Source organism: Anomaloglossus baeobatrachus, chromosome 2 (assembly GCF_048569485.1).
Source record: "Anomaloglossus baeobatrachus isolate aAnoBae1 chromosome 2, aAnoBae1.hap1, whole genome shotgun sequence".
NCBI classification, from domain to species: domain Eukaryota; kingdom Metazoa; phylum Chordata; class Amphibia; order Anura; family Aromobatidae; genus Anomaloglossus; species Anomaloglossus baeobatrachus.
The window spans coordinates 733,523,044-733,539,657 of record NC_134354.1 but is presented as its reverse complement, the minus strand read 5'-3'; the positions used below and the strand labels follow the sequence as shown (position 1 = coordinate 733,539,657).

The 16,614-nt window shown below is 49.1% G+C and overlaps 1 protein-coding gene across 1 annotated transcript in view; it reads right to left on the bottom strand.

Moving 5' to 3' along the window:
* Window positions 1-16,614, bottom strand: part of MIPEP (mitochondrial intermediate peptidase) — a 225,448-nt gene that overhangs the window by 113,984 nt on the left and 94,850 nt on the right. Inside the window, exons 8-10 of the mRNA XM_075337383.1 lie at window positions 11,532-11,580; window positions 9,641-9,701; window positions 7,757-7,809 (exon numbers count right to left, since the gene is read on the bottom strand). Of these exons, the coding sequence (XP_075193498.1) occupies window positions 7,757-7,809; window positions 9,641-9,701; window positions 11,532-11,580 (163 nt within the window). The remainder of the gene's footprint in view (window positions 1-7,756; window positions 7,810-9,640; window positions 9,702-11,531; window positions 11,581-16,614) is intronic.

The window sequence follows — 16,614 nt, the reverse complement described above, 5'->3', positions numbered from 1 at the left end:
GTGGTTAGCACAAAAAGAGAAGTGTGCCACCTAAGAGCAGCGGTGTGAGACACATAGATCCGGAGCGCACAAACCAGATCCAGAGTATGCAGCGCTTTTTCAAAGCGATGAACAGGAGCCGGACAAAAGGAAGGTAGGGTAATGTCCTGGTTAAGGTGGAAAGGAGAGACCACCTTAGGAAGAAAGTCCGGAGTCGGACGGAGAACCACCTTGTCTTGATGAAAAACTAAAAAAAGGTGACTCCGAAGAGAGCGCGGCCAAATCAGAGACTCTCCTGAGGGAAGTTATGGCCACCAGAAAAACCACTTTCTGTGAAAGACGATGCAAAGAGACCTCCCTAAGAGGCTCAAAGGGGGGTTTCTGCAAAACCGTGAGAACTAAATTAAGGTCCCAGGGATCCAAGGGCCGCCGGTAAGGCGGAATGATGTGAGACGCGCCTTGCATGAAGGTGCGGACCTGAGCCAGCCGAGCGAGACGCCGCTGGAACAGAATTGACAGAGCTGAGACTTGTCCCTTGAGAGAGTTGAGGGACAGTCCTAGCTGCAGACCGGACTGTAGAAAAGACAGAAGGGTCGGCAAGGAGAATGGCCAAGGAGGATGGTCAGTAGAGCGACACCAGGACAGGAAAATTTTCCAAGTCCTGTGATAGATCTTAGCAGAGGAAGACTTACGGGCCCGAGTCATAGTGGAGATGACTTCAGGAGGGATACCAGAAGCCGTCAAGATCCAGGACTCAAGAGCCACGCCGTCAATTTGAGAGCCGCAGAATTCAGGCGGAAAAACGGACCTTGTGAGAGTAGGTCTGGACGGTCCGGGAGATGCCACGGCATCTCTACGGACAGATGGAGCAGGTCTGGATACCAAGCTCGCCTGGGCCAGTCCGGTGCAATGAGGATGACTCGACAGCCCTCCGTTCTGATCTTGCGCAGAACTCTGGGCAAGAGAGCTAGAGGGGGAAACACGTAGGACAGACGAAACTGGGACCAGTCTTGAACCAGTGCGTCCACGGCAAATGCCTGAGGGTCGTGGGAGCGAGCCACGTAAACGGGAACCTTGTTGTTGTGACGGGATGCCATTAGGTCCACGTCCGGAGTGCCCCATTTGCAGCAGATTGACTGAAACACTGCCGGGTGCAGGGACCACTCGCCACCGTCCACGGTTTGACGGCTGAGATAATCTGCCTTCCAGTTTTCCACGCCTGGGATGTGGACTGCGGATATGGTGGACTTGGAGTCCTCCGCCCATTGAAGAATGCGTTGTAATTCCAACATCGCCAGGCGGCTGCGTGTCCCGCCTTGGTGATTGATGTAGGCAACCGCTGTCGCGTTGTCTGACTGGACTCGAATGTGCCTGCCCGCCAACAGGTGGTGAAAAGCTAGGAGAGCTAGAAACACGGCTCTGGTTTCCAGCACATTGATTGAAAGGGCTGACTCGGATGGAGTCCAAGTGCCCTGCGCTCTGTGGTGGAGATATACCGCTCCCCAGCCGGATAGACTGGCATCCGTGGTGAGAATCAGCCAGGACGGGGCCAGGAAGGAGCGCCCCTGGGACAGGGAGAGGGGCCGAAGCCACCACTGAAGGGAGCTCCTGGTTTGTGGCGACAGAGCCACTAACCTGTGTAAGGAGGAAGGCCGCTTGTCCCAACAGCAGAGAATGTCCAGCTGCAGGGGGCGCAGATGGAACTGGGCAAAGGGGACAGCCTCCATGGACGCCACCATTTGACCCAGCACCTGCATCAGACGCCTGAGGGTATAACGGCGGGGCCTCAGCAGAGAGCGCACCGCTAGCTGGAGGGACTGCTGTTTGACTAAGGGCAACTTCACAAGTGCCGTCAAGGTCTCGAACTGCATCCCTAGGTACGTGAGACTCTGGGTCGGAGTCAGAGTGGATTTGGGCAGATTGACCAGCCACCCGAATTGAGCTATAGTGGAGAGAGTGAGCGAGACACTCCGCTGACAGTCTGCGCTGGATGAAGCCTTGACTAGAAGGTCGTCAAGGTAAGGAATCACTGCCAACCCCTAGAGGTGCAGAACTGCAATCACTGCTGTCATGACCTTGGTGAATACCCGAGGGGCCATGGCTAACCCGAAGGGGAGAGCCACGAATTGGAAATGTTCCTCTCCGATTGCAAAACGTAGCCAACACTGGTGTGAAACTGCAATTGGCACATGGAGATAGGCATCTCTGATGTCGATGGACGCCAGGAAATCCCCTTGGGTCATTGAGGCAATGACTGATCGCAGAGACTCCATGCGAAAGCGCCGCACCTCAACATGCTTGTTGAGAAGCTTCAGATCTAGGATGGGCCGGAAGGTACCCTCCTTTTTGGGAGCTAGGAAGAGATTTGAGTAGAAACCTCTGAACCGTTCCCGGGCGGGAACCGGTACAATTACTCCATTGGCCTGTAAGGCTGCCACGGCCTGTGAGAAGGCGGCGGCCTTGGAGCAGGGGGGAGTTGAGAGAAAAAATCTGTTTGGCGGACTGGAAGAGAATTCTATCCTGTAGCCGTGGGAGATGATATCTCTCACCCACTGATCGGAGACGTGTTGAAACCAAGCGTCGCCAAAGTGGGAGAGCCTGCCACCGACTAAGGACGTTGCTGGAGCGGGCAGATAGTCACGAGGAGGCTGCCTTAGTGGCAGCAGCTCCTGCGGTCTTCTGTGGACGGGCTTTTGTGCGCCAGTTGGATTTCTGGTCCTTGGCTGAGTTAGCGGACGAGGCCGAGGGCTTAGAGGACGACCAGTTGGAGGAACGAAAGGAGCGAAACCTCGACTGATTCCTACCCTGGACAGGTTTCCTGGCTTTAGTTTGAGGCATGGAAGTACTCTTCCCGCCAGTAGCTTCCTTAATAATTTCATCCAGCTGTTCTCCGAACAGCCGGGACCCAGCAAAAGGGAGCCCAGCAAGGTACTTCTTTGAAGAAGCATCTGCCTTCCACTCTCGAAGCCACAAGATTCTGCGGATAGCGAGGGAATTAGCCGAAGCCACCGCAGTGCGGTGAGAAGCCTGCAGCATGGCAGAAATGGCATAGGATGAAAAGGCCGAAGCTTGGGAAGTTAAGGCATCCATTTCGGGCATAGATTAACTGGTGAGGGAATGCATCTCCTCCAGAGAAGCAGAGATGGCCTTGAGAGCCCACACTGCTGCAAAAGTCAGAGAAAACGCGGCCCCCGCCGCTTCATACACGGATTTGGCCAGAAGGTCAATCTGGCGGTCAGTGGAATCCTTAAGGGAAGTGCCATCAGCCACCGACACAACGGTCCGGGCTGCGAGCCTAGACACCGGAGGGTCTACCTTTGGGGACTGAGCCCACTCCTTGACCACCTCAGGTGGAAAGGGAAAACGGTCATCAGAACCACGCTTTGGGAAGCGCTTGTCAGGACAGGCCCTAGGCTTGGTCACAGCGGCCTGAAAACTGGAGTGGTTAAAGAACACACTCTTTGCTCTCTTAGGTGAGGTAAACTGGTGCTTTTCTGCCAGAGAGGGTTGCTCCTCTGATACTGGCGGATTGAGATCCAGTACAGAATTAATAGAAGCAATCAAGTCACTAAGATCTGAGTCACTTTCGGACAGATCAATGGGGCACATGGAGTTAGCCTCCGAGCCCCCTGTAAAGGCATCCTCCTCATCCAGCGAGTCAGCTCTGGAATCACAGCCACGGGAGGAGGAGGGAGAGGGAACCCTGCGTCTCTTCTTAGGAGGACGGGGTCTGGGCCCTGATGATAAATCCTCTGTGAGCTCCGGTCCTGAGTGACCCCTAGCAGCAGAGGCACCCTGTGAAGGGGGCTGATGCATATTCATCAACGTCCTGGACAGAAGTCCCATGGACTCAGCAAAAGACTGGGAGATAGACGTAGAAAAGGATTCTACCCAAGCCGGGGGTTCAGCCACAGGAGCAGGAGCAGCCTGAGAAACCACTGGGGGTGAGACTCCAGGCTGTGGCACCGCCAAGTTAGAGCAGGCATCACAATGTGGGAAGGTGCTCGGTTCAGGCAGCAGGAGCTTACATGCAGCGCATACAGCATAAAGCTTTGGGGCCTTGCTCCTCGTGTGAGACATGCTGCTGGAGTGGGGGCTCTGTAAGAGAATGAACCCCAGAGAGTGTATACAGAGGTCCACAACCAGAGACCGGTTGTGGCTTACCAGACCGCTGGAGCGGTGTTGTGTGCCCTCCAGATCCCGAAGCCCGGACCCCCAAGCACAGCACCTCAGCAGAGATGCTGCAGACCAGCGCTGCAAAGAACGCTGAGAAAATGGCCGCCGGAGCGAAGAGAGGGGGCGGGACTTGCTTGAGGAGCGGGATCTGGAGGGCCATAGAGACCTACAGGGGAGGGGACACACACTGCAGTGGGGAGTGTCCCTCCCCTGTACAGAACGGCCGCCGGGAGGAGCCGAGACTGTCCCTCTGCATGAGTGACATGCGAGGGCAGTGAAACAGAAACTAGGCCTCCGGCGAAGCCGGGGCCTAAATTTGAGTGGCGCGGCCCACGCGCAGGCACCATCGCCGCGGTTCTCAGGCGACAGCTAGAGAACCCGCCGGAAATGTCAGTAAACACAATAAGCACACTCTCCCCCAACAATAAAGTACAGGGACCCCGAAATCTAACCGTCTCAGGTACTTAGCTGCTGAGACGCAGGGCCAAGTCCCTGGGGGTGAGTGCTCCGGTCCAGCAGGGTCCTGAAGGGCTGCGGATGGAGACCGGTCTCCTGCCAAGCATGGAGACCGTGCTGGCTCCCACTTCAAGCCAGAGCCCAGGAGGGATGGTGAAGGAGCACGGCATGTAAAGGCTCCAGCCTAGGAATCAACCTTACAACACCGCCGACACAGTGGGGTGAGAAGGGACATGCCGGGGGTCCAGACGTGGACCCCACTCTTCAATCTCGTTCCAAAAGGAAAAAATCATATGAGAAGCATGTGTGGATGTATGCCTCCTGAACACAAAGCGATAAACTGGCTGGGTCTGCTCACCAGGGGGTGTATAAGCTCAGAGGGAGGAGCTACACTTTTAAGTGTAGTACTTTGTGTGTCCTCCGGAGGTAGAAGCTAAACACCCATGGTCTGGGTCTCCCAAAGGAACGATAAAGAAAACGTAATTTTGGCGTTTGGATTTTTTTTGCCATTACGCCATTTACCGATCAGATTGATTTTATATTTGGATAGATCGGGCATTTCTGAACGCGGCGATACCAAATGTGTGTATATTTTTTATTTTTTTAATCCTTTAATTTTTAATGGGCCGAAAGGGGGGGGTGATTTTAAATTTTAGGTTTTTTTATTTTGAATTTTTTAAAACCCTTTTTTTTTTTTACTTTTTTTTTATTTTACTAGTCTCCTTAGGGGACTATAAGGATCAGCAGTTTGATTGCTCGTTCATATCTGTTGATCACAGCTACAGAGCTCTGATCACCAGAAATGCTCACCTCTTGTCAGTAGCAGCAGTCGGCCGAGTAAAAGAGGAAGTGACTCATGATAGCTACAGGAGTTATCACATGACCCTGTGTTACTATGGCAACCATCGGATCCACATGACTTCTGATGGCGCTGGGTAAGTGAATGCTTACTGCGGCGCGCTGTTTCATCTCACTGTCACATTTTGACAGCGAGATGCAAGGGGTTAACAGGCGCGAGTGGGTCTCATGCCTAATAGCCGCACATGTCAGCTGTTCAAATCAGCTGACATTTGCAGCAATCGCTGCCGACTGCCCGTGGCAGCAGGGAGGGATTAACCTAACATGATCCACGACGTACCCAATATGTCATCTGTGGTGAAGAGGTTAAGTTGCGGCTATGCAGATTGGATAGATGCTATTATGAAAAATAAACCAATTCCAGGGTGTCCATACCCATTTTCACGGCACTGTTTCCCATATATTAAGCAGGAAAAAGGACTGACCCTGCTAAGTGGTTAGTCCCACCACAGCCGGGGGCACCCGCGCGACCACCACACCCGGGGGACAGTGGATCGGGACACCAAAGCAAATAGAAATATAGTTCTCGGACTCACTAATATATATATATATAAAAAAAAATAAATAAGAAAAATGCAAATCGCAATGGTGGCTGCAAGGAGAATAATTGCACAGATCAAGAGTCTTTTTCAGTTATAGAGTTTTTCTTCACTTTTTTGGGTTTGTATCTTTTTTTTTGCTGTTTAAAACTCTGTATGCAGCTTTTCTTATCTAGATGTTGAAAAAACATGCTAAGTGTCTGAATAAAAAATTTTTTAAAAAAAAATGCAAAATTAAGGAAGACACAAAGGCTTTCGGTTTCATCTTCCTCCGAGGCTCACTTATTTTTCACTTCATTTATGAAACAGTGGCGCCCACTGCTGGACAAAAGCAAGTACAATGAAAATAGATGAAAACCTAACCTAGCAGAAGAAATGAGAATGGTCCCAGCTGACGTCTGTCGCTCTGAAGACTTTCACCATTTGAACACAAATACTTTAATACTTTTCTTGCAGCAATAACTAGGTGCAAACGAGACTCACAACTGTGCTGGAATCTAATTTAAAAATACAAAAAAAAAAAAAAAACCCCTCAAAACTAAAACTTTTTTTTTTTTTTTTTTTTTAAAGAAGAGCTAATGTCTACTAATTGCAAGTTTTTAATTAAAGGGAACCTGTCATCAGAAATTTTGCACTAAACCTAAAACATTCCCCCTCTGCAGCTCCTGGGCTGCATTCTAGCAATGTTCCTGTTGTTCTTGTGCCCCCTTTCTGACCAAAATAAAGAGTCTATAAAGTGGTACCTTTTTGTATTCAGATCTTGATAATGGTACACGGGGGCGGGCTGTCTGGTGGCCGTTAGTCTGCCTCCTGTCGCTTTAGGCCGTCCCCCATCGCGCAATTTCAAAGAGGTGACGTGAGGTAAGCTGGCCAGCGCTTGCGCAGAACGGTGGAGGCGGCGGTGAAAGCGCGAGCACGAGATTATGGGCGGGCACTTGCTGATGACAATCACAGCGCCGCCCATAATCTCACGCCTGCGCAACACGTCACCAGCGGTCACACTGTGCACATTGCACAATTCCGCGAGAGTGGCACGGCATATGTGCCCCTAGGGGGCGGTGCAATCCGATGGGTGTCGCTGATCTCAGATCTGGCGCCTCCTCTTTGTAGTGATTGCCGTTCTTCTTCTGAGGTCCGTGTGCATGACGCGTCCTACATCATCCACCAGCATTGTGATCCTGCACAAGCGCACTTTGATCTGCTCTGCTGAGGTCAGATCAAAGCATTGTAGTGCGCATGCGGTCTTTCACCCTTCCGTGCGCCTGCGTATTACAGTACTTTGATCGCCGCAGAAAGGAGGAGAGAGCAGCGACAGCCATCGGACCCAACTTCCCCCTAGGGGAGTATTATAGAAGTGTTTTTTACACTATACATCGTGGCCTGGGCTGTTATGTACAGTATTCTGTAATGCTGTATATAAGAGCTCACCGGTGGTGGCCGCAGCTTATAGGGGCCAAATCTGATGACACTGAAGGTACGAGGGTGGAGACTCCTAGGGAATCCAAGATTGGGGTACCGCAGAGCCTCGCCTTGAATGGAGCACTGATGCACAGTCTCAAACTCCCCTCTATCCATTGTATAGAAGACACAGCCAAGCGCTGCACCCGGCTTTCTCCAGCAGTCCCATATATCAGAATGGAGCTCCATTTACGAAAAGGGAATAACTTGACTTGGGGAATAACCCTTTCATAAAATCTATAAAAACAATCCTCTGAACTAAAGTCACTGTAATCGACAACTCCACTTACTTTTCCGCACGTAAAACACCAGCATAAAAAGGTGGATCCCACGGCATCAATTCCTAATGGAAACAGATCATCATCAGCGACAGAAGGACGCAGAGAAATTATTGCTAAACATTCCAAAGCAAAAAGAACCAATGCAAAACAAAGTATTATCAAGTAGAGGAAAAAAAAAAGACATACATGGACCGCACATCCAAAACTTATACATTGATCAATTGTGCCTAAGCAAAGTATACAAAACTGAACACAAGGTTCATAGATAACATTCTGATCAGACGGTCACGTCCTGGCAATCCTCTTAGTGGGTTCCTGACCTAAAAGGGAATCTGTCACCAGGTTTTTGCTCCCCCATCTGAGAGCAGCATAATGTAGAGACAGAGACCCTGATTCAAGCGATGTGTCACTTATTGAGCTGTTTGATGGCATTTTGATAAAATCAATGATTTCTCTGTTGCAGATCTAGCAGTTATACAGAGCTCATGAATATGTTGTACTACCTGCAGCATGCCAAGTAGTCCTGTAATGATAATCTATTGCTGATTAATCAGTGATTTTATCAAAGCTACACGAAGCAGCCCAGTAAGTGACACATTATTGGAATCAGGATCTCTGCCCCTACATTACACTGCTCCCAGATTAAGTGGAAAAAACCTGGTGACAGAGTCCTTTTAAAGACCACTGAGGCGCTACTTCACCTACAGGGGAAGCAACCCAGGTGTCCCACAGCCCCAATGCTGCAAGACAACATTGCATAATTTGCTATCAGCTTTCTGTCTGAGCCCATGTAGAAGGTGAATTTTCTTAGATCCTTTTACTTGATATTGGTGGTATTTTGCGGCCATTGTTGCTGTGCCTGTGTGGTGGAGTGACCCATAGCTGTGGGGCCTTGCCTTGCTATATGGGTGTTGTGGGTCGCTCTCACTGCTGGTGTGGTATCAATTTAACGGAAGACAGCACACCTTCTAGGTCAGGCATGCACTGAGAGGTTCGCCGTTATGTGGCAGTGGGCTTCATACAGTCTGATCAAGATGTTAAAGGGAACCTGTCACCAGATTTAGCGACTATAACCTTGAACCACCACCAGTGGGCTCTTATATACAGCATTCCAGAATACTGTATATAAGAGCCCAGGCCGCTGTGTATAATGTAAAAAACACTTTTATTATACTCATCTAGGGGGGCGGTCTGGTCTGATGGGTGTCACTGCTCTCCGGTCCGGCACCTCCTCTCTGCTGCGAACTCTGTCCTCCTTCTTCCCAGCCCAGTGTGGATGATGTGATCTATGTCATCCACACAGGCCGGCATTGTGGTCCTGCGCAGTTGCAATTTGATCAGGGCTGCTGAGGGCAGATCAAAGTACTGTAATGCGCAGGAGCAAGGAAAGGTTAAGGGCTGTCCGCGCATGCACACTACAGTACTTTGATCCTCCCTGACCAGGGCAGATCAAAGTGCGCCTGTGCAGGACCTCAATGCCGGCCTGTGTGGATGACATAGGACACATCATGCACACGGGCCTCAGAAGAAGGAGGACGACAATTGCCACAAAGAGGAGGCGCCGCACCGGAGAGCAGCGACACCCATCAGACCAGACCGTCCCTTAAGTGTTTTTTACTTTCTACACAGCGGCCTGGGCTGTTATATACAGTATTCTGGATTGCTATATATAAGAGCTCACTGGTGGTGGCTGCAGCTTATAGCCGCCGAGTCTGGTGACAGGTTCCCTTTAAATTGAGCGCCTCATGCTCAGTTTTGTACATTTTTGATCACCCACAAAAGACAGGAAAAGTAAAACATGAGGATTTTAAAATCAAGTATGAACTTTACACATCCTTCTGTTACATCTCACCGCCGTACATTAGAACGGGCAAAGCATAAAACCCTCCTTACTGGGTTCATGGGGTTCAATTTCATTTTCATTCCCAGCATCATTTCAAAATCTTTCAATGTCCTGTACAAAAAAAAAAAAAAAGAAGAATATATTGGACTCTTAAATATCTGGATTTTGCTGCTTTCACACATCCGGTTTTTCCTGTGCGGCACAATCCGGCGCTTTGCAGAAAAACCGCAACCGTTTTTTTTTTGCCGCCGGTTGCGGTTTTTTTGCATAGACTTACATTAGTGCCGCATGGGCTTGCGTTCCGTCCGGTTTTTGCCGCATGCGGCAGATTTAGCCGGCAAAAAAACCCGCATCCGTTGCATAGGTTATAGAGCCGGATTGGCCGGCTCTGCTAAAACCGGAGGTGAGAAAGCAGCCTTACACAGCCATTCTGACATGTATTTTCAAAGTAAGTACATCAGTTTCATCAGGTTTGAGAGATCTATACAGTCTACATTATGAAAACTGGTGAAAGATCTGCTTTAAGAAACCAATCAGCAAAGAATGTCGAACCAAAAGTGACATGGGGTAAGGAAAAAGAACAGGCAAAATACTGCCATTTTAGGGGCAAGTTAAGAGCGCCTCCTAGGGGCCTTCACTGAATTTCAATTTCTTATATGATTTTTACAGCCATCAGACCTTAGTTTTCTGTGTCACAGCAGATAACCACTTTAAAGTGAATCTGTAATCAGGTTTTTGATATGTAAATTAGACATAATGCAACAACGTACTGTTCGCAACAGCAATACATCAACATAAGGTCACAATGTCAGGCACTACACTGTGACTAATGATAGTTAAACACCTAGAAATCGCTGTGTAGCCCCAGCCTTAAAGTGGTTATAAGATTTGGACAGCCCCTTCCAGTGTGATAGCTGCCCTCTACAATAAGGAGAGTTGTAATGTGCTGTGGAATATGTTGGCACTATATACCGTATTTTCCCGGATTGTAAGACGCACTTCTTTTCTCCCAAAACTGGGGGTAAAATGTGGTTGAGTCTTATAAAACAGATATGGCTTACTGGGGCAGCGGTGGTGGAGCGGGGTCATAGGAGACAGAGTCATAGGACGAGCTCAGGGGTGTCACGGCATGCGCCATTGATCTGCGTGTGGGCTGCGAGAGTGTCACAGGACGGGGTGTCTCAGCGGCGGGTGCACTGAGCTGACTGTGTGCTGCATTGAATCGCCTGTGGGTGATGCAATGAACTGAAAGAAAATGACCACGGAGTAATATCTTCGCACGCACTGTCTCTGTGGCCATTTTCTTGATGTCCATCTTGTCAACCGCAGGCGATTCAATGGAGCCTGCAGTCAGCTCAAAGCACCCGCCACCGAGACACCCCATCCAGTGACACACCCGCAGCCCACCCACCAATCAATGGCGCCCGCTGCGACACTCCCGAGCAAGTCCTGTGACCCTGCCTCCTACGACCCTGTTCCACCACTTCCACCCTGGTAAGCCATAGTCGGTGAAATCAAGACATCCCCCAGTTAGATCAATGGCACCCACACCAAAACACCCCTTCCTGGCTCCATTGCAGTGTCACCCCTGCACCCCGCCAGCAGATCAATGGCGCCCGCCGCAGCGACTCCTCAGCAGCTCACCAGCAGATCAATCAACGGCACCCGCCAATGCCGCGACACCCCCCAAGTCCGCAGTATTGACGACCCTTCTGAGATGCGACACCCCTACTCTGAGCCGGCAGCATTGCCTATCCTGCCTCCTGTGACCTTCCTGAGCCGCTCCACCACCGCCGCTCCCCCCTGGTGAGCATTAGGCTTAATACGCACTACGATTATAAGACGGACCCTCGTTTTCACATAATTTTTTTTACTATTTTCCTCCTCTAAAATTTGGGGTGTGTCTTATAATGAAACAAATATTATTATAGAGCAACTTACCTTTCTCTTAGTTTGCTGGATAACTTTTCAAGAAACAACATCACAGTCTCTGTCAATAACAGTAAAATTGAAAGTTAGATCAGCCAAGAAAAAGAAGATTTGAGGTACTTACAGTAAAATCTATTTCTTTGAGCTTTCATTGGGGGACACAGGAGACCATGGGTGTATTCTGATGCCACTATGCAAAAAAAACATTAGCTCCTTCTCAGCAGTACAGTATATACCCACCAACTGGCATGGAAATAATCAGATAGTGAGAAAGTAGTAGGAGAAGCAACAGTAAGGCAAGAACATATTGAAGTAACATAGTAAAAGAAACCCAATTCATAACAATACAAGGGCGGGTGCTTTGTCCCCCAATGAAGGCAAAGTAACCAAAATCTTTTCTCTAACGCTTCATTGTGGAACACACAAGACCATGGCACATCCTAAAGCAGTCCCAACAGTTGGACACGGGATAGAACCCGCAAGTCTGAGCTCAGACCACTGCGACTTCTAGGCCCCCTTCTACCAAGGCTCGTATCCGATGAGGCATAAGTGTGAGCCCTGTGGAATTATGAATGGAAGACCTGGTAACAGCTTTACACAGCATCAAGACAGAGGCCTGGTAGCTGATGGCCCAGGAAGCCCCTTAATGCACGAGTGGCGTGAGCCATGACCTTGAGTGGGCGCGCTCTGTCCTTGTATCCGATAGACTTCCAGGATGGCAGATCGGATGCAAGGAGCAATGGTGGATCTGAAGGAAAGAAGTACTCTGCGATGACACTCCAAATTCACGAAAAGAGAGTTTGCCTGACTGAAAGATGCCGTCATCCTGATGTAGGGGTGTACACCTCTCACAAGGTCCAGCTTATGTAGTGACTGCTCCCGAGGGTGAGACGGAGACAGGCACAAAGAAGGGAGCACAATGTCCTCGTTCAGGTGAAACGAGGAAACGACGTTAGGGAAAAAGGATGGGTCGGACGCATGTCATGGCATAATACCAGGTACGGGGATCGGCAGGAGAGGGATGAAAGCTCGGACACTGAGCTACCAGGAAGGCAACCTTCCACGAGAGGAAAGTTAGAAACTTCTGGTAGCAGTTCGAATGTGGAACTCTGAAGGACGTCTAGAGCGGGGTTAAGGCCCGAAGGCTATACCAGAGGCCGGTAAGGTGACCCAGAACGTGCGAGCCCTTGAAGGAAAGTTCTGACCTGGGAACAAGATGCCAGGTTCTTCTGAAGGAGAATGGAAAGTGCAGAGACCTGACCCTTGTGAGAGCGAAGGGACAGAATCAAAACCCAACTGCAGGAAGGATAGCAGGGAAAATAAGAAGACCATGGGACCGGTCTAGTTTGCTTCACACCACTGGAAGAAGGCCTTCCATGTGCAATTGTATATACGACAGGAAGGCCAGTTTCTCTCCTTGATCTTGGTTTGGATAACCTGATCGGAGAGACCAATAGATCTTGGCACCGCAGCTTCAACAGCCAAGTTAAATTCAACAGCTTAGAATTGTGGTGGAAGAGGGGGCCCTGCGAGAGGAGATTTTGAAGCTTTCAAGAGGTGGTGGACTAGCTCCAGGTATAAAGGTCTTTAGACAACTCTGAGCCTTGAGAATGACGGGTACTCCTTCCGCCCTGATTTTCTTGACCAGCCTAGGTATCAGAGGTAGAGGAGGAAACGGATATGGAAGGAATAGGAAATCGTTACAGTCAATCACTAGGGAATCGCCAGATTTGGACACAAACCAGGAAACCTTGTGGATTAATCTGGACGCCATCAGATCGAAATTGGGTCTCCAACATCTGAGGGAGATGTGTTTGAAGACTGCCCGGTTTAGGGACCATTCAACCATGCAAGACCCCCTTTGCTGAGAAAGTTGGCGGCCTAGTTGTCTACTCCAGGAATATGTACAGCTGAGTGTACAGCTGATTTACTGGTACATTTTGTTTGGCCCATGAAAGGATTTGAGAAACCTCTAATTACTGCTCGGCTTCGAGTTCTTCCTTGGTGGATGTATGTCCCGGCTGTAACGTTGTCGGATTGGACGGCTGAAGAGAAGGTCTTGCTAGTGAAGAGAAAGCCAAGAAGATCGCTTTGAGCTCCAGAATACTGATGAGAAGAGATGATTCCTAAGCGTTCCATCATTCCTGTACCGTAAAGTTCGGAAAACTGCTCCCCAGGCAAGGGTGCTGGCGTCTGCCATAACAATCTTCCAATGCATCGGTAAAAACATTCTTCCACAAGAAACAAGGGTAAAGCATCCCCACCATTGACTTCTTGTCCCTGGAGAGAAGTGTGACCGGCCAGCACAGGGAGTGAGTGGACCTGTTCGATTTTGATAAGAGAAAGAGCTGTAGGGGTAAGTGTGGAGCTGAGCAAATGGGACTGCTTTCATTGTGGCTACCATCGTGCTTAGAATGCTCATACAAAACCAGAGAGAGCATGAAAAGAGACATCTGGGAGAACTAATCCCTCTTAGCAGGGCTGAGCACCTGTCTTCGGGCAGGAAGACTCTTGGGCATGCGGTGTCGAACAGCAAACTCAGGAAAATAATACATTGGGCCGGAATCAGAGACGACTTCACTCTGTCAATGACCCAGCTAAAGTGAGAGGGTGTCCTGAGAGATCTACAGGGTTTCACAACATGCTGAGGGGGGTGGCACTTAGATCAGGATGTAATTGAGATAAAGGATAACGAGAACAACTGTGGTCCGAAGTATGGCCATGACGGCAGTCATTAACATTCATGAAAATTCTGGATGCTGTGGATAAAGCGAACGGTAGTGCTGTGAACTGAAAATGTGAAACCTGAACTGCGAAATCTCTATTAGGATGGAAAAGTGGGTATGTGCAAATAAGAGTTTGTCTCATTCCTCTCTGAAGAGACAATTTGAATATTTCCCAGAGGAGAATTGCAGCTATAAGACTCCTCACCACTGACAGCCGGATTGGTTTGTCAGTCTCCGCAAGGAGAAAAGTTTTCTCCTGAGACTTATGTGCAAATAGGTATTCTGGATGTCCACTGTACATAGGAACTTCTCTTGGAGGCCATCATTGAAAGGAGCAGCTCCATCCTGAAGTGGCGGAGGCGGACGCATCTGTTCTAGCTCCAAGATGGGGTGAACGGATCCATCCTTCTTTGGAACCACAAACAGATTTGAATATAAACCTGAGAAACGCTCCACAGGGAAAATAGGTGTGACGACACCATCGATTCGCTCCTTGGGTCCTGGAGAACCAGGGAATGAGAGAGGGATGCTTTGGAGGAGGAGACTGGAGGAAGCGAAAGTGAGAGAAGGTGGCAAACGATTTTGTAGCTGTAGGAATCGATGTCCCAGACCCAAGAATTGTTGACTGTACAAAGCCACTCATACCGGAACAGGAAAAGACTATCCCGCACCCTGAAAGGATGGATTCCCATGTGTGGACGCCCCGTCATGCCACAGAGAATCTATTGGAATCTGGATCTAGATGGCTTGTCCTGGTGACCACCAGACAGGAGCATATATAGGTAAGGATGGTTGACCTTAGGGAGATCAACATCCAGCACCGCGGAGCACCAACGGAGTGATTCTAGAGCAATGCCCCCTCCTTGTTTTGCATATTTTCCAGGGGGCATTGCTCTAGAATCACTGCGTTGAGAAAACACGTGATGGTGCTCCGCGGTGCTGGATGTTGATCTCCCTAAGGTCAACCATCCTTACCTATATAGTCTTCTACTAGGCATTGCTCCCACTAGTGAAGGAAAAAGGTTAACAGCTTACCTGTCATCCACTGCTATATCCACCAGTTGGGTGCTCAGAGTCCCCCAGTCAGTCCACGCCAGTATAATGCAGGAGAAAAAAGGGGGAAGGTATGGACTCGCCACAATTTCCTTAAAAATATCTTAAGTCCTTTATTAATAATCTTTTTAAAAAGTCATCCAAAACGCATGCACAAGGATATCGTACAGGGAAAAACTTAACGCGTTTCGGACGTGATAATAAAAGCAATTAAGTCCTTAATCATAAGTTTACCTGTATGTAGCCAGAACCTGGATATATATGTGAATATCAGCCATGGGTGTGGAAGCTCAAGGGAACAGGAAAAGCCTTTCCTGTTCCCTTGAGCTTCCACACCCATGGCTGATATTCACATATATATCCAGGTTCTGGCTACATACAGGTAAACTTATGATTAAGGACTTAATTGCTTTTATTACCACGTCCGAAACGCGTTAAGTTTTTCCCTGTACGATATCCTTGTGCATGCGTTTTGGATGACTTTTTAAGAAGATTATTAATAAAGGACTTAAGATATTTTTAAGGAAGTTGTGCCGAGTCCATACCTTCCCCCTTTTTTCTCCTGCATTGCTCCCACTAGCCAGTTTCCTACTCCACACTGATGAAAGGCAAATACCCCGAAACAGCTGTCTGAGGATGGATACCATGTTTTGGCATAGGTGGTTTCCTTGACTGGAGACTGCCCTTCCCGTGATTTTTCCTTCCCGGTGAAAGACCTGGCTAGTTACCTGCCAGCGTTGAGAAACATGTGATGGTGTCTCCGCGGCTTCCTTGTTTTGCACCAGACAGGAGCAGGCTTGAAGCAGGGCTTGTTTTTTTTCCTGGTGGATTGTAGATTTATCCTGGCAAATATTGTTACTAGCTGAGAAGTGGTGAAAGGAGCAAAATCAATAGAGTTGTGGAACTCTTGGGGGGTGAAGGTTTGGGCTTCAGTTGTGAAAGTGAAGTACTTTATTCCACGGTGGCATCCGAGATGAGGAGAGTCGACGCATCTGATTGGCTGGAAAGCATGCGGCGTGTACTGGCCACAGGAACAGGCCCAGACCAACCAGGGGGCTAAAGTAGAAGCCTTGTCAGGGAGAGCTAAGACAGACCGCAACTGCTCCAGAAAAAAAAGATAGAATTAAAAAAGACTGCAAGGAAAGCCAGAGAAGAGGAAAAAAAAACCCAAAACAAATAATAAAAAAAAAAAAAAAAATACAAAAAAAGGAACTAGCGTGGACTGCTTTTTTTTTGTAAATCAGGAGCCCCCACATTTGCCCAGGACCAAGGAAGAGGGGATACCTGTCTTGAAGACCCAGGAATCCTTAGCAGCA